Genomic DNA, 25,430 nt, shown 5'->3' on the forward strand with positions numbered 1-25,430 from the left:
CTCTTGCTTTTCCTGCACTGGCAGGCAGGTTATCGCTAATGCCACCTCGGAAGCTTAATTTAACTATACAAACCTATTATTTAAAATACTCTGATAGTACTTGCTATTTAAATAAACCCAATAGTAAGTGGTTTTATAAATTTAATAATGTACAAATATATCTTGTCTATAATTTGATCTTTATTTTCAAAAAGTTCAGACAATGGGAAAGTGAAAGTACAGGGTACCCATGTCCATCCCCACACCTAGATTTAGAATGGACATATCACCATCTTTAGAGTGTATGTTTTCCTGGCTGCCTGAAGGCTGGTGTAAACATCAAAGGCATGTCATGCATTCCTGAAGCTCAGGTGCCTTCTCCTCCATAACCATGGTACCAGTATTACACCTAAGAACAGTAATAGCAATGCCACGATCTAACCTGATCATCAGTTCATAATCAAATTTCTCCAGTCATCCCAAGATTATCTTTTGTTATTCCTTTCTATTTGGTGATTTTTTGTTTTTGAGCCAGAATTCAATCTTAGGTCTAATATTGCATTTAGTGTTCTGTTTTGTGTCGTCTCTTATTCGAGAACAGTGCCTAGCTTGAAGTTATTTTGAAATACAAACATTGAGGAAGACTGTGATGAGTAGGAAACTGTGCTGGCTTTTCTTCTGATTAGCATACACTTCTCTTGTAAGAGTTTCTCTCTCATATATCATGGTTCTCAGTTTCTCCAAGGAGAAGATGTAGAAGTGGTTTACAGTTGAATTTTAATTTTTAAAAACCCCCATAAGAATATTTGGGCTTCCCTGGTGGCTCAGATGGTAAAGAATCTGCCTACAATACAGGAGACTTGGGTTCAATCCGTGGGTTGGGAAGATCCCCTGGAGGAGGGCATGGCAACCCACTCCAGTATTTATGCCTGGAGAATCCCCATGGACAGAGTACCCTGCCAGGCTACAGTCCTTGGGGTCGCAGAGTCAGATACAGGTGAGAGACTTTCACTTCACTAATTTCTTCAAAACATCTGTTAATTATTCAATAATTATCCATGAGTTACACATAATAAAGGGCTTCCCTGGTGGGTCAGATGGTAAAGAATCTGCCTGCCAATGCAGGAGACACTGATTCTATCCCTGGGTGGGGAAGATCCCCTGGAGGAGGGCGTGGCAACCCACTCCAGTATTCTTACCTAGAATCCCCATGGACAGAGGAGCCTGGCGGGCTACAGTTCATGGGGTCGCAAAGATTTGGACATGACTGAGCAACTAAACACAATTTTGCTCAAATGTGTATTACTTAAAAGTAAATTGAAAATTCAGGGTGACCAAATGGTTGAAAGAAAAAGAAGTATTATTTGTCACTAGGTGCTTTGTAGATTTTTTTTTAATGATTCAAACACTGTATTGTATTAATGATGAAGTTATGAGTTTAAAGTTGTCACAAGAGTGACAACTTATAATTATGTAAGCTTACAAATAGTAGATTAGGGACCTGTTTTATTCATATTACAATAATATTAATAAGTTCCCTCATGACCAGTTTCATCCTGCAAAGCTCGTAGGTTATCATCTATACTTTATAGAGTCAGGTCTGGTGAAGAAGGGCGTCTGGGGTCATCAGCGGTTATGTGAGTGATGATTCACTCAAGAACCATCAGCTGAGCTTCCCTGGTGGCTCAGGGACAAAGAATCTATCTGCCAATGCAGGAAACATGGGTTCCAATCCTGATCCAGGAAGCTTCCACGTGCCGAGGAACAACTAAGCCCTTGTGCCACAACTTTTGAGCCTCTGCTCTAGAGCCCATGCTCTGCAACAAGAGAAGTCACTGCAGTGAGAAGTCCTCACAGTGTAACTAGAAAGCAGACCCCGCTCGCAACTAGAGAAAAGCTCATGCAGCAAGAAAGACCCAGCACAGCCAAAAATAAATAAAAATTTTAAAAAAGGACCATCAATTGAAGTTCAGATGAAGGAGGACCATATAATTTATCCTCAGTGTTCGTGCAGTTTTGCAGAGAAAGGTGGCTTTTTAGTAATGACATTGAACAACAGATGTAAACCAGGTATCTACGGGGTAAACTGGGACATTCAAAGCTAGCTCATCAGTAAGACACTGGCAGGTAACCCACAGGATTATCTAAGTCTGAATTAGCTGACCCTGTTATTAAAATACCCTTGCCAATATGGTTATAAACAAATACCCCCTAATTCACCTTATGTATACATTAGGAGGAGAAGGCAATGGCACCCCACTCCAGTCCTCTTGCCTGGAAAATCCCATGGATGGAGGAGCCTGGTAGGCTCCATGGGGTCGCTAAGAGTCGGACACGACTGAGTGACTTCACTTTCACTTTTCACTTTCATGCATTGGAGAAGGACATGGCAACCCACTCCAGTGTTCTTGCCTGGAGAATCCCAGGGACGGGGGAGCCTGATGCGCTGCTGTCTATGGGGTCACACAGAGTCGGACACGACTGAAGCGACTTAGCAGTAGCAGCAGCATACATTAGGATGATTTTCATGTGGAGTATAGACTTAGCTGAAGATGCGGTGAACATTGGATAGGTAGAGCAGGGGATACACAGGACAGATGTCATGTCAAGACACTGTTTAAATGTTACCTTTTCTACATCTCTATCCACATCATTCTAGACATATAGCCCTTCTTACACCACAAGAAAAAGTACAGTATATATTTATCCTCCAAGTGAAGTATATAACCATCATTCAAATGCTGCTGCTGCTGCTGCTGCTGAGTTGCTTCAGTCGTATCTGACTGTGTATGACTCCATAGACGGCAGCCCACCCAGCTCCCCCGTCCCTGGGATTCTCCAGGCAAGAATACTGGAGTGGGTTGCCATTTCCTTCTCCAATGCACGAAAGTGAAAAGTGAAAGTGAAGTCACTCAGTTGTGTCTGACTCTTCGAAACCCCATGGACTGCAGCCTACCAGGCTCCTCCGTCCATGGGGTTTTCCAGGCAAGAAGAGTACTGGAGTGGGTTGCCATTGCCTTCTCCCATTCAAATGCTAGTACTCCCCAATTTTATATGTTAAGTAGGCTTCCCTGGTGGCTCAGACAGCAAAGAATTCACCTGCAATACAGGAGACCTGGGTTTGATTCCTGGGTTGGGAAGATCCCCTGGAGAAGGGAATGGCAACCCACTCCAGCCATGGACAGAGGAGCCTGGCAGGCTATAATCCATGGGGTTGCAAAGAGTTTGACACAACTGAGTGACTAACACACACAAACACAGAGAATAATCTTTCCTGGTTGGGCAGTTGGCTCAGCCATCATGCCCCCACCACACAGAGCCTCACTGGAAACTGTCTTCTAACTGTAAACACCCAGTTATCTATTGGGGCTTCCCTGGTGGCTCAGACGGTAAAAAATCCACTTGCAATGTTCGTGACCCAGGTTCGATCCCTGGGTCAGGAAGATCCCCCGGAGAAGGAAATGACAACCCACTTCAGTATTCTTGCCTAGAGAATCCCATGGACAGAGGACCCTGGTGGCCTACAGTCCACGGGGTCGCAAAGAGTCGTACACGACTGAGCGATTTCACTTTTCACTTAGCAACTAACACACACACATGTCTATTTCTTAATTGTTCACTTAATATTTATGCCTCTCCTGTTTCCACAATTACTGTAGATACTTTGAAGTAAACAAGTACAGCTGCATTAAAACCCAGACCTGGAGAGTCCAGAGTGAGTATATGCAGTATATATACAAGGTGTGGCTGAGCCACGGTCCTGAGTGCTTCTCAGAGACACTTCTGGGACCCCAGCAAAGTATAGAACTCAGGTCAAAGACACTGGCTAGTCTGGCAAGAAAGGAATGTTGTTTCTGGTATTCACTTTTAAAAATAGATACTTTAAAAAGGTCACTGCACAGCAGAATGTACGATGTCCTCAGAAGCTCCTTTGTACAAGAGACAGCAGTGTACCATGTGGCCACAGACGCTTCAGAACATCATTGAGTAGTTTCAACAGCACAGAAGGTCTCCTGCTTTTAACTTTTCAAGTATTTGAAAATGTGTCTGAATTAAAGGCCTTGTAGTGAAAAGTGGTACCACAAGTCAGTGCTTCATATATGTGGAGTGGACTGTCACTGCCAAAAGCTGTGAACTCCATGTAATGTAAATAATAGTCAGATTCTGCCTACCCCCTTTTCTAGGCCATTTTTGTCTTTACAGTTTTCCTGGAGTTTCTCGTCAACCTCATGAATGACATGTGAAGTACTCTACAGCTTTTCAGAATATTTAAAGTATGTACCCTCCATTTAAGGAATCAGAGATTGGATTCTACTCACATAATATATAATAAACCTGCCCTGTAGCCTCCCTTTCCAAGCATTACCCTCCCTTCTGCTCTTCTTCCCAATTCATGAGGGTGCACACATGCTCAGAGAGCTGCCACTCCACCAACTCTTTATAACTTTTTAAATTAATTTAATTGAAGGATAATTACTTTACAATATTGTGGTGGTTTTTGCCATACATTGACATGAATCAGCCATGGGTGCCCATGTGTCCCCCCGTCCTGAACCCCCCTCCTTCCCCACCCTATCCCTCTGGGTTGTCCCAGAGCACCAGCTTTGAATGCCCTGCTTCATGCACTGAATTTGCACTGGTCGTCTATTTTACATATTTTACATGTTTCAATGCTATTCTCTCAAATCATCCCACTCTTGCTTTCTCCCACATAGTCCAAAAATCTGTTCTTTACATCTTTGACTCTTGCTGCCTTGCATATAGGATCATTGTTACCTTCTAAATTCCATATATGTTAATATACAGTATCTGTTTCTCTTTCTTACTTACTTCACTCTATATAATAGGCTCCAGTTTCATCCACCTCATTAGAACTGACTCAAATGCATTCTTTTTTATAGCTGAGTAATATTCCATTGTGTATATGTACCACAACTTCATTATCCATTCATCTGCCGATGGACACCTAGGTTGCTTCCATGTCCTAGCTATATGTAATATATATATATATAAAGGCACATGCAGATGCTAAGGTGCTGATCTCTCTGAAAGTGACAGTCTCAGGAATACAAGAGTCTTTGGGCCTCACCTCACCTGTTCAACACTATTCTGTCTCTGTCTAAACTCTTCTGTGAGGTTTGCTGGCTCAGTAGATAGCTGCTCTGTATCCAGAACATCGAATTTTATTAGGAAGCAGCGTAGCTCTCTGCTGTCTCTGCCCTCAGCCTCTAGTTTTTAGCAAAGTATTTCCTCAATGATCATATGCCATCTTTTCTATAAACCAAGTCCTACTTTTTGTATACACATTAGGTTGCTGCCCAGAGCTAAAAATAATAATAGAAAATGAAACCAGACCCAGGAATCCCCCCAAAAAAGTGACTTTTTGATGCAGATTCTAGATGCTGTGCTTGTATTCTTGGCACACAGCTGATTCATAAGGAACCTGCTAAAGTCCCTAGATTTTTTTTTCAGATAAACAACAATTAAACCAGGGAAATCTGAAATCTCTAAACTTTGGCAAAACTCATTTTAATGACTGCATCGAGTATATTTAGCATAAATGAATTTTAAAGTGTTATTTCTCTTAGAGACAAAGTTTTTTTTTCCCTCAATTATGGTGTAGATCCTACTACGGTGAGGGCAGCTAACCCTTAAACCACTGGGGAGTGAGCTGCGTAAGCCCATTTATAGGTGGGTGTTTTCACTTACTAAGTCCACAAGACTGCGCCATCCACACTCAGCTGAATCAGATACAGAGCTGACTGTGACACACATCTTCAACAGTGTTTGATTTAATTTTCAAGAAGGTGAATGACTGTGGAAAAACACTACAGATTTGTAAGGTTCTTGATTTAAACTGACACTGCTTTCCACACAGGTTCACCAGTGTAACCAACAGCTATTTCACTAGTACATGGTAAATTTATTTGGAAAAGATGGACTTTTTCCCCTATTTCTGAAAACTCGATTCTCTAATTTATGTCCCACACTTTTATTAATAACAGTTTTAGAAACTTTATTTGAAGAGGCTTTTTGGTGAAAATGTGTAGAGCAACTAAAGAGAAACTCTAAGAAGAGGTCAAATGTTTAAAAAACTGAGGTTTGTGAGGCTGTTTTTGTTTTGCTTGTGCGTTTTTGCATGGGAGCTCATGTCAGTTACTGTTAAAGCAGTTCCATGTGTGAACATCTGCCTGGTTGCTGTGCAGGCAGCCTGAGCAGGGCTGCAGCGCCAAGAGGCGCAGGTGTGTGCTGCCACACAGCATCCTCAGCAGGAATCTCACTTGGCTTCACAGCTCCAGGCCAAGTTTGAACACCTTAAACGAGTCCACCAAGAGGAGAAGCTGAGGCTGGAAGAGAAGAGAAGACTTCTGGAAGAAGAAATCATGGCTTTCTCCAAGAAGAAAGCTACTTCTGAGATATACCAGAACCAGACCTTTATGACCCCAGGCAGCAACCTGAGGAAGGACAAGGACCGCAAGAAGTAAGCCCTTCCCCTGGTCTGACCCCTCCAGCCTCAGTGCCCCCTCTTCATGGCTCTTTGCCCTGTCTCCTTATTCCCCTCTGTCTCCTGCACTGAAACAAAAAGCTCCTTGAGAGCAGAGCCCTGGTCCCTCCTGGTGTGCGGATTCCCCAGCAGATAGAAGGGCACCTGCCACGTGTCTAGTGCTCTGTACACATCTGAGTGAATGTTTGCATGAATGTGTGAGTGAACACAACACAAATTTGCCAAAACGTGTGAGGGTCTGTGACCTGAGGGCACTGTCCACTCCAGGACATGTCTAGTAACCACTGACCTGTCAGTTCTGTCGACTTTCATGCCTGACAGAAGCTATATACTTTCCTGGGGAAATTAGAGACATAAGAAAATACTTGATAAAAAATTAATTCTTAGGTTTACTTCTTTTAAACAAATTCCGCTAATGATTTTGTGAGAATTTTTATTTTAATAAGGGAACCAGGCTATCGATTGGAACTCCTGTGCTTTGATGTCAGAGCTTGTGAAACGATTGGTGGACGTAAAGATGCAGAGGAAGGTAGAGAGGGACCCCGTGCGCCAGGGCGGCCTTGATAACAGGTGGAGGATGGCGCCAAGGCTTGTAGATCTGGGGTATGTGTTAAAATCAGTGTAACCAAAGTCTTAGAAAATAAGGTGGTTTTCCCTCCTTTGTATTTTTTTACTGTATTTCTCCCCCTTGAATGTCCTCCTCACTTTGCCTATTTGCACACTCTGCTGAGCATCCAGCCCGCCTTGTGGCAGCTCAGATTCTCCTGGGCCTCACAAGGCAGTCCTCGGGTTTCTTTTATCACCACATTGTATTTCAAACTGTATTGTCAGAATTCTTTATAAGTCACCTTCAAAAAGTTAGGAAAATATAACATTGCCTGTGATAGCTTTCCATTTTTGAACTATGGAGAGTTAAATCCATTTAATTGGCCTGTGGATGTTAGGTTTGTGGGAAGAAGGAATTCTCATGTATAATCTTTTAACATAAGCTCTTCCAGGGAGTGGATCTGTTTTGTTGGCTGATGTATCCACCCTCAGTTCCTAGAACAGTGCCTGATACAAAAAAGGCATGCAGTTATTTGTGAAAAAAAAAATGAATACACTGAATTTAAAAAAATAAACCACCCCATTATCTGTGGGGGACTGGTTCCAGGAAGACACCAAAATCCACTGCTGCTCAAGTCCCTCATATCAAATGCATAGTTTTTGCACAGAACCTATGCACATCCTGTACGTATTAAATCATTTCCAGGTTTTTTCTAACACCTAATACAATGCAAATAGAATATAAGTGCTAGGTAGACACTCGCCAGCAAGTGGCACATTCAGGTTTGGTTTTTTGGAACTTTCTGGAATTTTTTTCCCAAATACTTTCGATCCTCAGTCAGTTGAATCCTCAGATGTGGAACCCCCAGATCCAGAGGGCCAACTGTTTACATATAATTTATGACTTCTTTTCAATGTGTCTTGAATTATAAAACTAAGGGGCCGTTCACCTTCTCATCATCTCGACTTAGTCCGGTTTTACTAGACTAGTCTAGTCTAGTCTTACTAGACTTGGACTCCCCCATTTCATTCCATACTTGAAAAATAAGGTATGGGCTGCTGTTCGCAAAATCAGGGCCAAGCCCACAGTTTACGAGCTCAGAAAAATTTACCCTCAAGAAATGCTGGTGTTTGTTTTTTCTTTTCCAGAGTCCCACAGCTAGATGTCCTATCATATACTAGACGTGTATCTGTAAAAACTTTGTAAAAGAAGTGATTTTTATTTCCCATATGGTTTTCTATTGTACCAAACAAAAGGTTTTTTTTCTCTTTCCAGCTCCAATTTTATGTAAAACAAAGGTTCCAGATCACAGAAGGTCATCACAAGCAAAAGCTATTAAAATGTTAGAATTATGCTTTGATTTTCTTGCTGTTTTTATTTGATGTATCACTTATGCTGTACTACTTATTCTTTATCTGGCAAATGGCCACAGTTACTGCCATTTATGGGAAAATACTTTTAAGTATGAGGTCAATATATAAGCCAGACTGGATGGTATTACTTATTCACTGTTAGTAGTTTAAGATAAGTTTGTGATGAATTGAGATAATTTCCCCTGCTGCCCACTGCCTGTCACTATACTGTGACAAGAGTGTCTGTTGGTGGCTTTGAAAATACAGGACTCATATATATTAGGCTCTGATTGCATATATATTCCAAGATGAATCTTTTGTGTACATACCAAAGGTATGTAAAGGTAAACTTTGGGGAATATGTTTTAAAATGTATTATGTACCTGAAACTCCAGCAGCTCAAAACTTTTAAAGTTTTGATATAATTATCCAGTTGGAAACATGATCCTAAGCTTTTGTATCAGATTACATAATATGTGCTTCAGCATTGTGGTCCATGTGTTGTTGTGATATGTTTAAGAGCAGAAACACTCAGGTAAATAAGCCCTTTTCTAGTGCTAAGTAACTTTAGAACTGGGTGTCTTCACACTGTGTGCATTAGTCTGTATTACATAATTGTTTAAAACTGTCTTCTAGGGTAAATAAAGTTATATCATCTTACTAAAAATATTTCTTAAGAAAATAAGCTATGAACATCTGAATATTAAAGATAAAAATTTAGGTAATTCATATTGTAAAGCATATTTGAATTCAGTGCCTTAGCATTTGCAGAACAATTTAATGGTTTCTAACTTTTTCTTAACATTCATTAAGTTTTCACTTTTTGTACCTGAATATTCTAAATGAAACTGATATTTACTCTTGACAAATAAAATGTATCTACATATTTACTAAACTGTGTTTAAATCACCTTAACTTTTCTTTTTGCATATTGATCTTAAACACTTTATCAGAACTAGTTAATTATATGTTTGAGTTATTTTAAAACAGGGGTGGATGATCAGTACTTCTCAGACAACAGAGTGTTTTACATGGCACATGTCAGATTCTGAGCAGTGTATTTTTCACGAATTTCTGTTTAAGTCGCAAAAGAAACCTTTCCTTTTGTAGCACAGCTTATCTGGACCAACACTTTAAATTCCATTTTTTAATCTAAAGTTCACAAATGTCTCTTAGCCCTTTAGAACTTTAGTAACATAAGTTATAAGTATCACAGAAAAAGCTCTGCACTTTTTTCTCAGGATCAGTAATGCCCAGCCTCTGGAAGGTGGGAGCAGGAGAGCCGGTGAGTCCTCGCAGGCAGGTAGCCTGGCCTCCCGAGCCCGGCCAGTGCTGCAGCGCTGAGCCTTAGCCCAGGAGCGACGCGGCAAGCTCAGTGACCTGACGCGAGTGGGGGTTGTTCGTAGCCTATTATATCAAACTGTGTATAAACAGCTATCCTGAACCATAATAAAGTTACTTTTAAGTGCCAGAGTGGTTGTTGGCATCTTACAAAAAGTTATTCAAGTTCCTAGTTGAAAAGATCATGGACACCTACCTTAGACCCTGGGCTGAACAGAAGGGCTGGCGCCTGTGCTGCGGGTGACGCTGCTGTGAAGGAGGCTCACCACATGTGCATGCCCACAGTGCGAGTCCTGTACTTGCTTCATGTATCTGCGACTCCATGTAAGATTCTACTTTAGAAGAGCTGCATGGCAAAGAAAAAATATTGTTTAAACAACTACAGTACAGGCAGACCTCAGAGACAGTGCAGGCTCAGATCCAGACCACCTATCCAATATAGTGAGTATTAAAATAAAGTAAGTCACATGAACTGTTTTTGGAGTGCATACAAAAGCCATGTTTACACTGTGCAGTATTCTTGTGAAGTGTGCAGTAGCTTATATATAAGAAAACCAATACACATACCTTAGTTAATACTCAGTTGCTAAAAAATGCTAACCATCCCGAGCCCTCAGCAAGTTGTGGTAGTAACATTAAGATCTCTGATTACAGATCATCATAACAAATATAATAAGTTTGAAACACTATGAGAATTATCAAAATGTGACAGAGACAGAAAGTGAACAAATGCTGTGGGAAAATGGCACGGACACACCTGCTTGACGAAGGGCTGCCACATGCCTTCAGTGTGTAAAGAACACACACCTGCACAATACAGCGAGGTCTGCCTGGATGAAGCTCAGCTTCTCACAAAGCATATTAGTTCTCCAAGGTTACAGAGTGAGGTATTATCCACTGATGCTTGAAGCAATAAATTTCAGGGAATAAAATAAAGCCGCTGCTGCTGCTGCTAAGTCACTTCAGTCGTGTCCGACTCTGTGCGACCCCATAGACGGCAGCCCACCAGGCTCCCCCTGTCCCTGGAATTTGCCAGGCAAGAACACTGGAGTGGGTTGCCATTTCCTTCTCCAGTGCGTGAAAGTGAAAAGTGAAAGTGAAGTTGCTCAGTCGTGTCCCACCCTCAGCGACCCTTTGGACTGCTAGACCTGTTTTATTATTTTTTTTATAAAGCATTTGAAACATAATTGTCTTTGACTGCCAACCACTAACCTTCGTACCAAGGACTGCATTTTTAAGTTCTTTCACACAGATTCTGATTCTAGGTTCCAAGCATCATGTGGAAGATTACTACCCCTATCTGGAAGATGAACTGTTTTAAGTCCTGTTTTCCTATTTGGACAGGAAATGGGGGCACAAACTGATGAGGCCCCTATGGAGCAGCCTCTCTCAGAAAGGCTCCTGCCCAGGGAGCACAGGAAAGCGCCGAGGTGACTGGCCTTGAAGGACTGAAGCAGCTTCAGATGTAGGAGGGGAAGAAGGTGACCTGGGTACAGGGAAGCCTGGGCACCCCGGGAAGCAGCTCGATGTGAACAGAGGATCGGGGAAACATGAGGGGCAGGATGTGAGTGAGGGTGGGGGTTTAGAAGGAGGCAGGGAACAGACAAGGAGTTCATAAACCTAACCCATTGAGCAGGAGGAGTCACGGAGAGGTCTGACTTGCGTAGTCAGATACTCATCCAGAGTAGAGGGAAAGGTGTGATAAGGGATGAGCCAGGCCATGGGCAAGAAAACTCAGACTGAAGCCCAGGCCAGTAGTTCCTACCACAGCATGCACAGGAGAATAATCAGGTAGTGTTTAAATAACACTGAGGCAGAAAGGAATATATAGTAAAAAAAAAAAAATGGCATGGATCAACCTAAATGAATAATGGCTATGTAAAACCCTGAAAATGTCCTCTGGAGCTAGAAATACAGAGGGAACTAAAGTTCAAGACTTCAGTGGCATGCCAGTTGAGAGTGGGATGAATGGAGTAGGAGGGCCTTGTGTTAACTGGGAGCAGGTAGAGATCCCCGTGCACCGTAACTTAGAGGCAGGAAGAGCACGTAAGTGTGGTGACAAAGTGCCTTTCCAGCCAGCAAAAGGAAAACTAGCCTGATAAATGATAACCCAGAAGGAAACAAGGAAATAAAACAGATATGACAGTCAAAAAGCATTTAGTAATATGGTAGATTTAGGCCCAAACCAGTAATCACAATAAATTTTTTTTTAGGCAAAAGTTTTTTAAAATCAGCTATGTCACTTTACAAGAAAGGATTAAAGTTTTCCATCCTGACAGGTAAAGGTACATCATGTGCATTCAACCAAAAGCTGCTGTGCAGCTGTGCTGTGCTGTTCTTAATTACTCAGTTGTGTCTGACTGTGACCCCATGGACTGTAGCCCGCTGGGCTCCTCTGGCCACGGGGATCCTCCAGGCAAGAATACTGCAGTGGGTTGCCAGGCCCTCCTCGCTAGTCAGCTATATTCTCTATAGAAGGCATCACTTCTGTAGGATGAAGACAGCCTTGCTGGGGGGCAGCCTGGCCTCAGGAGCAGGAAGAAACCAACAGCTGGTGCAGGTGCCTCAGGTCTACAGTGTGTGGGGATGATGTGGCTACAGAAGTCTGTAAAACTCATGCAACCTAACACCTTAACAATGAAGCCTAATAACATTCTGAGAAAGGACAGAATAATCTAATCTCGTATATGAGCAAAGATGCAAAAATCCTGAACAGGTTACTAACAAACTAAATCCAGAAAAATGTATTTAAAAAGACAGTTCCCAATATCCAGGAATGCAATGATGTTTTAACAGTAGGAAATTAACCAGTGTAACTCAAAGCATGAACATTAAAAATCATATGGTCATCCCTGTAGAATCAGAAAATATTGATAAAATGTAGCATCTTCAATATTTTTTAAAAAGATAAGATTCTTAGAACACTGAATAGAAGGAAACTTCCTCAATTTGATAAAGGGTACCCACAAACAGCAACCCAGAGTAGGCATCACACTTTAAGGCTGGAAGAGTGGCAAGACCATCCCTTCTGTTAGACACATCACTGGAGCCAGCAGTCACCTCTGGAGGCAAAAAATTAAGATGATCTCAGTTCTCACAGGTGACACGGCTCTGTCTGCAGCGAGTCCACCTGAAGCAGTGGTCAGAGCACTGAGCACTGGGGTCAGGAGTCCACAGGGTCGTGGGCACAGATGCCCACCTGATGACTGAATGCGGCTGGCCACTGGGCAGGCTCAGTGCCTGACACTCTGTTCTCACTAAGCAGAGTCTCAGCTCTTGAAGCTGGGTCCTCAGCTCTGTCCAGCCTACTCTGTATGGCCTCGACAACTGCCCTTCATTAACTGGCTTGTGCTCAGGTTCTGCTGCCCCCAGGCCTGTCCAACTGTGGTTCAAAGTCAAGGTCCTCCACAAGGCCAACTTGATCCCGGGTGCCTGTACATGGCCTGTGCCTCTGTGAGGGAATCCCAAGCAGTCTGCTTTAATTCCTGCCTGTGGGGAAATTGTCACTTGTGTGGGCAGAGTCACCACAGGCTGGGGTCACCCACCACAGAGCTGCGTGGTCCCAGACCTTCAGTTCTCCTGCCCGGGCTCCCAGGGAAGAGCTGACCAAACAAGTAAACCACCCAAGGGCACCGCCCACTGCACGGCCCCTCATGGCTTTCTACAGCTGCTCCTTCTGGGGCCTCCCACTCCCAGTAGCTCTTGAGACTCTTGGGCTCCTCTTTGAACTTTGGGAAGCAAGCAGTCTGTGCTGCTGCCCCACCAGACGGATCAGCAAAGAGGGTGAGGTGAGGTCCAGGGAAGAGAGACCTGCGCTCATGGAGGTGGAACAGGAGTCAGAGTCTGGTCTGACCTGTCTCCTCCTGTGATGGTGGCCATGCTGGGCAAAGGAAACCTGGCACTTCTGAGTCTTTCCAAGTGAACAGTGAAGCTTTCTGTCCACAATACTTGTCTCTGAACGTCTTATGCATCAACACAGGCTGCTGCACAGAAAGAACGTCTCCAGGAAGCAGTGGGCTGAGGGTCACGTTCCTGGGCATCAGGAAATAGCTTATCAAGTCCCTCACGTCAGAGAACAGGAGCGGAAGGCAGGCAGCCTCTGAATCAAAGCCAGGGCCTGCCCCAGATTTCGTTTTCACTCCCCTTTCCCTATTTCCCTGCGGAATTGTTGACTACAGTGTTTAAGATGTTACTCCACACGGGAAAAATACTAGCTTTAAAAAGATGCTTGCAAAGAAGAAATACAGATGGTTAATAAACACATGAAAAGATGCTCAACATCATTCATTACAGAAATGCAAATCAAAACTACCACAAGGTATCATCTCATGCTGGTCAGAATGGCCACCATCAAAAAGTCTATAAACAATAAATGTGGGAGAGGGTGTGGAGAAAAGGGCACCTTCTTACACTGTTGGTTAGAATGCAAACTGGTACAGCCACTATGGATAACAGTGTGGAGATTCCTTAAAAAACTGGAAATGGAACTGCCATATGAGCCAGCAATCACACTGCTGGGCATACACATCAAGGAAACTAGAATTGAAAGAGACACATGTACCCCAATGTTCACTGCAGCACTATTTACAACATCTAGGACATGAAAGCAACCTAGACGTCCATCGGCAGACAAATGGGTAAGGAAGCTGTGGTATATATACACAATGAAATATTACTCCACTATAAAAAAAGAATGCATTTGAGTCAGTTCTAATGAGGTGGATGAAACTGGAGCCTATTACATACAGCGAAAGTAAGTCAAATAGAAACATTAATACAATATATTAATGCATATATATGGAATTTAGAAAGATGGTAATGACACTATATGCAAGGCAGCAAAACAGACACAGATGTAAAGAATAGACTTTTAGACTATGTCAGAGAAGGCAAGGGAGGATGATTTGAGAGAATGGCACTGAAACATGTATATTACTGTATGTAAAATAGGTGACCAGTGCAAGTTCAATGCATGAAGGAGGGCACCCAAAGCTGGTGCTCTGGGACAACCCAGAGGGATGGAATGGGATGGGAAGGAAGGTGGGAGGGGGGTTCGGGATGGGGGGACACATGTGCACCCATGGCTGATTCATGTCAATGTATGGCAAAACCCACCACAATATTGTAAAGTAAAAAGCCTCCAATTAAAATAAATTAACTAATTTAAAAAAAAAAGATGCCTGAAGAAGGAAACATCTTCGACACTCCAAGGAGTCTGAATGGTGGTGTTACCGAGTTCGCACTCATCCTGCTCTTAATACAACGGGTCAATAAATCAAGAGACGAGTTGTTGGGACAAGGAGTAGTGACTTTATCTGGAAAGCCAGCACACTGAGAAGACGGTGGGCTTGTGCCCCAAAGAACCATCTTGCCTGAGTTAGAATGCAGGCCCCTTTTATACCAAAGGGGAGGGAATAAAGTCAGACACTTCCAGATTCCCATCAGCCTCCAGAGGGAACATGTGAATTTCATCCTCCTATAGTCACTCACAGGTAGGCCTGGTCAGGAGGGTTCCTGGAAGGTATTTTAGCTTACTGCTCATTACCTGGGAGGTGGGGTTCCCAGAGATGGGCCATTATGTAGAATTTAGGGCTTATAGTGAACATCCCTTTAGTGACTAACATAGAATACAAGTTAATTCTATTAAGAGGTTTTTCCCTATTACTAGAGAAACTAGGTTAAGAATAAACAAAGATCTCATCAAGAACAATGCCAACCAACAGACAATACCTTTTCAAATGCTAAATGAAAAAAAGAACCTAGAATTCCATGCCAGTAGAAATACCTTTCAAAAATATAGGCAAAAGAGAGATATTAAGACAAGCAACAGCTGAAAAATTTCACCACTAACACACCTGGATGACATGAAATGTTAAAGGGGGTGATTCAGGCAGAGGGAAAATGACACCTAAAGGAAATTCAAATTTACACAAAGTAACTGGAAATGGTAAATACATAACTTAAAATCTTTTTTTCTAGTTTAAAAAGTGCTTTGATATCATACTACTATGTATAAAATAGATAACCAACAAAGACCTACCACAAAGCACAAGGAACTATACTCAATATTTTGTAATATAAAGAAAAAGAATCTGAAAAAACAGATATAATTGTATCTCTGAATCACTTTGCTGTACACCTAAAACACACACAATACTGTAAACCAACTATATACTTCAATATAAAAATATTTTAAACTGCTTTAAGATAATCAATTGTTTAAAGCAAAATCAAAACAGACTATGGGCTTTTGTAACACATACAGAAGGAAAACACGAAAACAGCAGCCTGGAGACTGAGGGCAGAATTGGCATATCTGAATAATAAAAATGCTCACAAAACAAGTGAAGAGGCATAATGTGTATCTTTAACACCAGAATGACTTATCAATGATAACTAAATATACATATTGTAAACCCAAAGCAATCACAAAATTTCAAAACAAAAGTATGCCTGGAGTCAAAAAGGAAATAAAATTCCTTTTTATTTTAGGAAAACAGAAAAATAACAAGTCCAAAGCAGAAAGAGGGAGAAAAAAGAAATAATGAATGGGTGAAAAACAATAGCAAGATTGTAGACTTAAATCTGATTACATTGCTGCGACCAGTCAGAACACTCCAATGTTAACAGGCAGAGACTGTCAGGTTGGATTTTAGAAGTAAAATACAGTTATACACTGTCTACTAAAACACTACTTTAAATATGAAGACAGAGTAAAAGGATGGAAAAATACATCTCCCGAAAACATGAATGAGACAAAAACTAAAACGGCAGCATAACCAAAGGGGTTAGTCGCTCAGTCGTGTCCAGCTCTTTGTAACCCCTGGACTGTAGCTCGCCAGGCTCCTCTGTCCATGGAATTCTCCAGGCAAGAATACTGCTGTAGGTTACCATTTCCTCCTCCAGGGAGCTTCCCATCCTGGAGATGGAACCCAGGTCTCCTGCATTGCAGCCAGATTCTTTATCCTCTGAGCCACCAGTGGGAGCATAACCAAGACAAAGTCAATTCAGAACAAGGACCTGCATAGGGATAGGGATAAAGGGGTCATTTCTGAATGATAATGGGGCCGATTTACCAGGAGAATCTATCGACCATGTGTCTTTGCACCTAATAACTAAGTAAAAGTACCTGAAGAAAAAACTGACAGAACTTGAGACCTGCAGATACCACAGAGGTTAAAAGAATAAGCCCACCCTGTGACAGGAAATGCCAACAAGGTTCTCTCAGTAATTGATACAACAAAAATCTACAAAGCTCAAGAAAACTTAAACAACGCTATCAATCAGTTTGATCTAATGGACATTTAGAGGTCACTCCAACCCCCAGGAGAGGACACACATTCTCTTCAAGGGCACACAGCACATTCACACAGAAGATTTTTTTACCATAAGATCAGCCTCAATGAATAAACATAAGAGGGCTGAAACTGTGTAAAGTATGTTCTCTGACCACAATGGAATTAAACTAGCTATCAGTAATGGAAAGAATACCCAGGAAAATACTAAATATTCAGAAATTAGATAATACACTTCAAAAAAACCTACAGCTCAAAAAGAGGCAAATTTACAAAATATTTTTAACTTAATAAACACAACACACACACCAGAAAATCATGCAATGAAGCTGAAGCATGTGACCCTGTTTGATGCAGGGTCTGTGAAAAGGTCAGTCAGTCACTGAGATGTGTCCAACTCTCTGCAACTCCATGGACTGCAGTACACCAGGCTTCCCTGTCCATCACCAACTCCCGGAGCTTGCTCAGACTCATGTCCATCAAGTCAGTGACGCCATTCAACCATCTCATCCTGTCATCCCCTTCTCCTCCTGCCTTCAATCTTTCCCAGCATCAGGGTCTTTATCAGTGAGTCAGTTTTTCGCATCAGGTGGCCAAAGTATTGGAGTTTCAGCTTCAGCCATTAGTCCTTCCAATGAATATTCAGGACTGATTTCCTTGAGGATTGACTAGTTTGATCTCCTTGCAGTCTAAGGGATTCTCAAGATTCAAGAGTCTTCTCCAACACCACAATTCAAAAGCATCAATTCTTCCGCACTCAGCTTTCTTTATGGTCCAACTCTCACATCTATACATGACTACTGGAAAAACTACAGCTTTGACTAGATGGACCTTTGTTGGTAATGTCTCTATAAAGTGGTAAGTGAGGTAAATGAGGTCATATGGGTAGCCTGTAATCCAACAGGAAGAGATCGAGACACAGGCGCCCTGAGGGAGCCATGTGAAGACCCAAGGAGGGGACGGTAGTCCACACAACCAAGGAGAGAGGCCTCAGGAGGAACCAGTCCTGCTGACACCTTGATATCAGACCTTCAGCCTCCAGAGTTGCAGGAAATTAAACTTCTGGTTTTTAGGCCCCATCTGTGGTTCTCTGTGATGGCAGCCCTCACTCACTAAAGGGCCCTTCTCCCAAGAATCATTCTGTGATGCCCATGTTCCAATGTCCTGTGTTTTGTCTGGTTTTCTAGCTATGTCAGATGGCAGGGTAAATCCAATTCTGTTTTTCCATTATGTCCATAAGCAAAAGTCAGAACTGGCTTTTGGTCACTCAGAAACATCTGCTCCATCTATGATCCATTCATAGAGCATCAGATTAGAAAGCAATCTGGTGAAGACTGGTGTCCTCCCAAAAATAAGTCCACAGGTTTACAAGGAAAAGGTTGACTACTATAATAAGAGCCTCCCTGTGACAATGGCTTAAATAGACAGTGTTTCCTTCTCTCTCCCGTGGGCAGGTTGTCCACTGAGGCTTTGACTGGTCAGAGCCCCCACCTCCTCCTCCTCTTCCTCCATCCTGTACAGTTTGCTCCTGTCTTTGTGGCCAGGACTGAAGTCAATACATCCACACCCGAGCTCTCAGAAAGATGGGAAGAAGGAAGGCATCCCCACTCAGGATCAGGCCTGGCTGCAGGGCAGACTGGAAAATGCATTTAGGCACCATCCTGCCCTCAGAGGAGGAAGGTAAAGCCAGTGTCTATCAGGTGAGGCTTTTCTATCAAGAGATAGAGGAGAAGAAGCCGTCTCACTGAGACGCAGGAGTGAATTAACCTCCACAGAACCTGGTTTTCCTGCAGATCACGGCAGCTGTAGCTGGGCTTCCCTTGTAGCTCAGCTGGTAAAGAATCCGCCTGCAATGCAGAAGACCTCGGTTTGATCCCTGGATTGGGAAGATTCCCTGGAGAAGAGAAAGGCTACCCATTCCAGTATTCCGGCCTAGAGAATTCCAGGGACTGCATAGTCCATGGAGTCACAGAGTTGGACACAACTGAACAACTTTCACTTTCATGGCAGCTATGTGGCTTAGGAGGCAGGAGCCCCAAGACCATGAAGTGGCCGCTTAGGGACATCTCGTGACAGTGGTCCTTAGACTGAGTTAAAGGAGAAATGAGCAGATCGGAGACACTGGGCCCAAAACAAAATGTTGAAGCTTTCTGGGAGCATAGCCTCAGCTGAGTATGATGGACAGGACTGAGTGTGGTCACTGAAGGGTTTGACCAAGCTTTGTGATTTCAATTCTGGATATGCTTCTGGGTCTAAACATTCTGACAAGACCCTCAAGGAATTTATTAGAATAGCAGGCCCCAGCCCACCGATGGCTTGTTAGCTGTTACAGAAACAAAGTAGAAGCTCCTGTTTGTCTGGGAGACCCACAGAGGGCAGTGGATTGTGGGTCACACTACTGTTTCAAGAACAGCCCTGCTTTCATTTGGTTTGTGTGCTAGGTTTCCAGAGAAGATTTCATTTGAACAAAGAGTTCTGGGGATTTGAGGATATAAAGTTTAAAACAATTTTTACAATTTTACTTGGTTGATGCAACCTGACCTTTTCTATTAATAATTAATTCCAAAACCTGGAAATCACCTGGTCTGAAACTGAGGGAAGCCTGCCTGCCTTTCCAGTCCTGCCTAGCCAACCTGGGAGTCCTCTCCAACTCCTGATTCCTGAAGGCAGCTGTGTGGCCACTAACCCTTCCCCAGGCCCCACCGCTGCACCTGCCTTCAGCTAGACTTTCGGGGTGGGGGGCCCTCTCTCTGAACTCACCTTGGCAGTTTGGGATTTACTTTTGTCATGTCCTCCTTATGGAGAACCCAGTCATGCTGGTTGGTCAAACACAATAAACCACACATTTCTGGAAATACGGTTCTACAATCACTTTAATTGTGCATGAAATCTCTTCCCTTGAGGAATGCATGTCGGTGATTCTGCCGTCTTGTTATATCTACCTGTGTGGCCAAGCTTTGAGCAATTGATAGATGTGATATTTAATACCTTAATGCCTTCACCTGAATTATAGAATACTCAACTGGGCAGAGCCCCGTGGTATGCCACTAGAGACCTCCCTGAGGACTGACAGTGATTTGACTGGGCCCCACAGAAGATTGTGAAGCATTTGATTAAAACTGTAGGTCCTGAGCTTCTCTGGGGGCTCAGTGGTAAAGAATCCGCCTGCCAATGCAGGAGACGCGGGCTCCATCTCTGCTCCATGAAGATCCGACAAGCCGAGAACAACTAAGCCCGTGTGCCACAACTACTGAGCCCACACGCGGCAACTACTGAAGCCCGCGTGCGCAGAGCCCATGCTCAGGAACAAGAGAAACCACCACACCGCAACTAGAGAGCAGCCAGTCCCCGCTCCCGGCGACTAGAGAAAATCCATGCAAGCAACGAAGACCTATCACAGCCAAAAATAAATAAATTACTTAAGAAATAAATAAATAAAGTGTAGGTCCTTTGATGAGTTCGCTGAAAAAACATAAATCTGCAATGTGGCAGGCGAGCAGCTGCGAGGTCATTCCCAGTATGATTTACTTTAACTAGGGCTCTGACGCACATTTAAGATGCGTATTAAAGGGCTGACTTCAGAAGCACGAATTGGACGTGCCACAGTGTGGGTAGCTTGGTGGTGTTGCAGGGCCTGCCCCCTCTTCCCGTGATCAGTCAGCGTTCAGGCCACAGAGCCGCCCTACGACGCCCCGAGGGCGGCCGCCAAACACGATTCAGCCTGGAGGGTTGAAGGCCTCAGCGTCTGAAACCAGCGTCAGGACTGCGTCTGCGACCGTACACAGAGCGCACCCACACTCAGGCCCGGCCCTCTGGGCGGCCCAGCTCTGCTGTCCAGGGTCCACACGCCCGGCCAGGAGAGAAGGTCGGGCCGGTTTGGGGTGAGGAGTCGGGGTAGGTGAGGCGGAGGGGCCGTGGGCCGCCGGAGGCGCAGGTTCCCCGTCCCTCCTCCAGGGCCTGCCCCGCCCCGCCCCGTTTCCTCCCCGCCCCCTCCTTCGCCTGTTCAGAGGCTGCCTGCCGCGCCTCGCCTCAGCCCAGGCGTCTCCGCCGGGTGAGCGCGGACTCTGAGGATCCCTGTCAGTAGCCCCGAGAGGCAGCAGCGGCTCAGCTTCTGGCTTTCATTCAAAACGGGTCATTGGACTTTTACACTGAAAATTAAGTTTTGAAAAAGCCGGTTACTTACGTGGTTACAGAAAACAGCACGCGCTGAGGGACCTCCAGACAAGGCCCGCCCACCGCCCGGTCGCGCTCCCCGCGTCCGTAACTTTCTCGTGTGAAACACGGCACGAACGAAGCACAGCCGTGTGCCTGTCACCGTCACACACACACACACACTCACTCCCCACGCCTCCCGTTTCTTACAAGAACGCGCGCCATCCACTCCTCGTCTGCCTCTTCAGCCAGCTAACGAGAACCGCTGCAAACTTGCCTCCCGGGTCGGCACAGTGGCCCAAGCCTCGCGTGCGAAACCCGTGCGTGAGCCCGAGGGTCGACGTGCCGTGCGTGGGTCCCGTGCGTGAACGTACTGTGGACGTGTGTCCCGAGCGTCGACGTACCGTGCGTGTGCCCCGTGCGTGGGTCTAGTGCGTGAACGCACTGTGGACGTGTGTCCAGTGCTCCTGGGACACGGGTGCGCCGAGTCCCCTTCCCGGGCCACACCTGCGTCCCTGCGACCACGCAACGTCCGCCTGCGATCCCTGTATCGCGTAGACCCCGTTTTTCTGATTCCGAGGGCAGCTGCACGTCTTCTCTTAAAGGGGCCGTTGTGTTTCTTTTTGGGAACCGTCAGGGCAAGAGCTGCTTAATTTTCATATTTAGAGAAAAGGGCAGTTAGGTGCCAAAAAGCCGAGGGCCTAAGGGGCCTGGCACGGGAGAGAGTCATTCTGCGAACTACAGAGCGGGCAGGACTGTCTCCCAGCTGGGCTGCGGCTTCACCCAGGGCGTGGGGTCCCTGGGAAGGATCCTCGTCCCCACCCCCAGGTTGAGCCCCGAGGCAGGAGGCAGAGCCTGTCGTTCCGCCCCTCCACCGCCCCCACCCCCCAGTCCCCGCTTGTCGCCTTCCTAGGGATCTGCGCTCTTTCCTTGATCCGTGTTCAGTCCCCACCACTGCCGGGTGCACCTCTCTCCTCGCGGGGCTGGCGTCCAGCCCAGTCCCAGCTGAACCGCCCCCTTGGTGGTCCCTCCGCGGCGCGGCCCTGGTGCTCACCTCCTTGGGGGCCTCCCGATTACCTGGAGCGTCTTCCTCAGCAGTTCCTTCAGCTCTTACCAGGACCCTTACGGACACTTCCTGATAGGAGGCCCCTCTCCTTTTGCCCGACTGGCCCTCCTCCCGTCCCGGTTCAAATAGGCCCACTCCAGCCCTCCTGAAACTGAGGCCGAGGCCTAGCGGCTTCCCCGGGTCACTCAGGACCCGACCTGGGCCAAAAGAGACTGTGGCTTGTCCAGCTTCAGAGCCTGGGCACGGAGTCCTTCCCACGCAGCGCCTCTCCAGCCTCCCTGAAGTCCTGGCAAGGACCCTGTGATCACTCTGGGCCCACCCGGTGACCAAGAGTGGCTCCCAACTCCTGTCGGCTGGCTAGCAACCTCAGCCCCTCTCTGTCATTTGTAACCTGAGAGGGATTGGGACACTGGGGGCCGTGGCTCTCCGTCCGGCAGCACACTTGACTCGCAGCCCCTCGCTGCTGCCCTCCCAGTCCCCCTCCTGCTTTAGAGAGGGATGGTCCCTTCTCCTGTTTCACCCAGGGGTTGGGGTCCCTGGGAAGGAACCTCGTCCCCACCCTCAGGTTGAGGCCCAGGCAAGCACTGGGGCAGGAGGCAGAGCCCATTACCTCTGCATTTTCTTTCTGCTTTCCTTTTCTTCTGTTACCTCTGCCCTTCCCCACAGGGGTGAAACCAGCAAAGGGAAACCTGCCAGGACTTGGATGTGGCTCTTGGAGTGGGGGGGTGGGGGGTGGGGGGTGGTGGTCGGTGGTCGATGTGTTACTCCCTGCTGTCAGGACCCCACTAGTTGGCCTGCAGATCCCCAAGGCACTGCCCGCCCTTCACCCTCATGCCCAACACACTCTTTCCATGGAGGTCCTGGCTCATCGCCCAGCCTTGGGAGTTGGTCTTGGAGGTCCACTGAGCCATGATATCTGTGCACTTCATTTATCTTCTGATCTCTATTGCCCTTTCTTTGAGATTGGAATGAAAACTGACCTTTCCAGTCCTGCTGAGTTTTCCAAATTTGCTGGTATATTCAGTGTAGCACTTTCACAGCATCATCTTTTAGGATTTGAAATAGCTCAACTGGAATTTCATCACCTCCACTGGCTTTGTTCGTAGTGATGCTTCCTAAGGCCCACTTGACTTCACATTCCAGGATGTCTGGCATCATGATTATCTGGGTCATGAAGATCTTTTTTGTACAGTTCTTCTGTGTATTCTTGCCACCTCTTAATATCTTCTGCTTCTGTTAGGTCCATATCGTTTCTGTCCTTTATTGTGCCCATCTTTGCATGAAATGTTCCCTTGGTATCTCTAGTTTTCTTGAAGAGAGCTCTAGTCTTTCCCATTCTATTGTTTTTCTCTATTTCTTTGCATTGATCACTGAGGAAGGCTTTCTTATCTCTCCTTGCTATTCTTTGGAACTCTGCATTCAGATGGGTATATCTTTTTCTCTTTTGCCTTTAGCTTCTCTTCTCAGCTATCTGTAAGTCCTCCTCAGACAACCATTTTGCCTTTTTGCATTTCTTTTTCTTGGGGATGGTCTTGATTACTGTCTCCTGTACAATGTCACAAGCCAGGTTTCAACAGTACAGGAACCTTGAACTTATAGATGTTCAAGCTGGATTTAGAAAAGGCTGAGTAACCAGAGATCAAATTGCCAACATCCACTGGATCATCAAAAAAGCAAGAGACTTCCAGAAAAACATCTACTTCTGCTTTATTGACTATGCCAAAGCCTTTGATGGTGTAGATCACAACAAACTGTGGAAAATTCTTCAAGAGATGAGAATACCAGACCACCTTACCTGCCTCCTGAGAAATCTGTATGCAGATCAAGAAGCAACAATTACAACTGCACATGAAACAAACTGGTTCCAAATTGGGAAAGGAGTACATCAAGGCTGTATGTTGTCACTCTGCTTATTTAACTTATATGCAGAGTACATCATGCAAAATGCGGGGCTCGATGAAGCACAAACTGGAATCAAGGTTGCCAGGAGATATATCAATAACCTCAGGTATGCAGATGATACCAGCTTTATGGCAGAAAGTAAACAACCTCTTGATGAAAGTGAAAGAGGAGAGTGAAAAAGTTTGCTTAAAACTCAACATTCAGAAAACTAAGATCATGGCATCTGGTTCCATCACTTCATGGCAAATAGATGGGGAAACAATGGAAACAGTGACAGACTTTATTTTGGGGGCTCCAAAATCACTGCAGATGGTGACTACAGCCATGAAATTAAAAGACGGTTGCTCTTTGGAAGAAAAGTTATGACCAAACTAGAGAGCATATTACAAAGCAGAGACATTACTTTGTCAACAAAGGTCCATCTAGTCAAAGCTATGGTTTTTCCAGTAGTCATGTATGGATGTGAGAGTTGGTCTATAAAGAAAGCTGAGGGCCGAAGGACTGATAACTTTTGAACTGTGGTGTTGGAGAAGACTCTTGAGTCTTGAGAATCCCTTGGACTGCAAGGAGATCCAACCAGTCCATCCTAAAGGAAATCAATCCTGAATATTCATTGGAAGGAGTGATGCTGAAGCTGAAACTCCAATACTTTGACCACCTTATTGGAAGAACTGACACATTGGAAAAGACCCTGATGCTGGGAAAGATTGAAGGCAGGAGGAAAAGGGGACGACAGAGGATAAGATGGTTGGATGGCATCACCAACTTGATGGACATGAGTTTGAGTAAGCTCCAGGGGTTGGTGAAGGACAGGGAAGCCTGGTGCGCTGTAGTCCATGGGGTCGCAAAGAGTTGGACACAACTGAGCGACTGAACTGAACTGAACTCCATTGCCCATCTGGCCAAGTGTCTTTGGTCCGGTTTCCTGGAGAGGTGTGTGGAGGCTTCATCATGGCAGTGAAGCCCTCCCCTCCCCTCCCCACCCCCAAGTTCACTCCATTCCTATAGAAGAGAGAAATAGCTCTTGGGGCTAAGCTCCGTTCCACCTCCAGTGATGTGAAAGTCAGAGGTTCTGGGCAGTAGTCCAGGCCAAGAGAGCAGCTCCTGGGCCATGGGCAGTCCTCCACCTGCTACTGGTTACAAGCCCCCTTTTGGAAACTGGCAGCCTCTTGACACCCCTCTTGCTGGTGGATGTCAGGCACCCTGCACCTGGTGATCCAGGACAGGTCTCCTTAGCCAAGACGCCTGAGGCAGGGCCCTAAGTGTGCTCATCTGGAGGCTGATTCCAGGC

General features: G+C 45.1%; 1 protein-coding gene and 1 long non-coding RNA gene across 6 annotated transcripts in view; one reads left to right on the forward strand and one right to left on the reverse strand.

The window, feature by feature from the left end:
- The window catches only part of SEPT10 (septin 10), a 50,399-nt gene extending 40,543 nt beyond the window's left edge, over positions 1–9,856 (forward strand). For 3 of the 5 annotated variants that reach the window (XM_027555400.1, XM_027555402.1, XM_027555399.1), the window contains 3 exons: positions 6,273–6,460; positions 6,931–7,087; positions 8,307–9,854. In XM_027555400.1, the coding sequence (XP_027411201.1) occupies positions 6,273–6,460; positions 6,931–7,048 (306 nt within the window). In that variant the 3' untranslated portion in view covers positions 7,049–7,087; positions 8,307–9,854. Of the gene's footprint in view, positions 1–6,272; positions 6,461–6,930; positions 7,088–8,306 lie in introns of all 5 variants that reach the window. The other 2 variants (XM_027555401.1, XM_027555398.1) reach the window with 2 other exon arrangements.
- The window catches only part of LOC113901243, a 37,596-nt gene extending 15,680 nt beyond the window's left edge, over positions 1–21,916 (reverse strand). The window contains exons 1-2 of the long non-coding RNA XR_003513370.1: positions 21,382–21,916; positions 9,921–10,070 (exon numbers count right to left, since the gene is read on the reverse strand). This is a non-coding gene — a long non-coding RNA (uncharacterized LOC113901243). The remainder of the gene's footprint in view (positions 1–9,920; positions 10,071–21,381) is intronic.
- Between the last annotated feature and the right edge of the window lie 3,514 nt (positions 21,917–25,430).

This window comes from Bos indicus x Bos taurus, chromosome 11, assembly GCF_003369695.1.
Source record: "Bos indicus x Bos taurus breed Angus x Brahman F1 hybrid chromosome 11, Bos_hybrid_MaternalHap_v2.0, whole genome shotgun sequence".
NCBI lineage: Eukaryota > Metazoa > Chordata > Mammalia > Artiodactyla > Bovidae > Bos > Bos indicus x Bos taurus.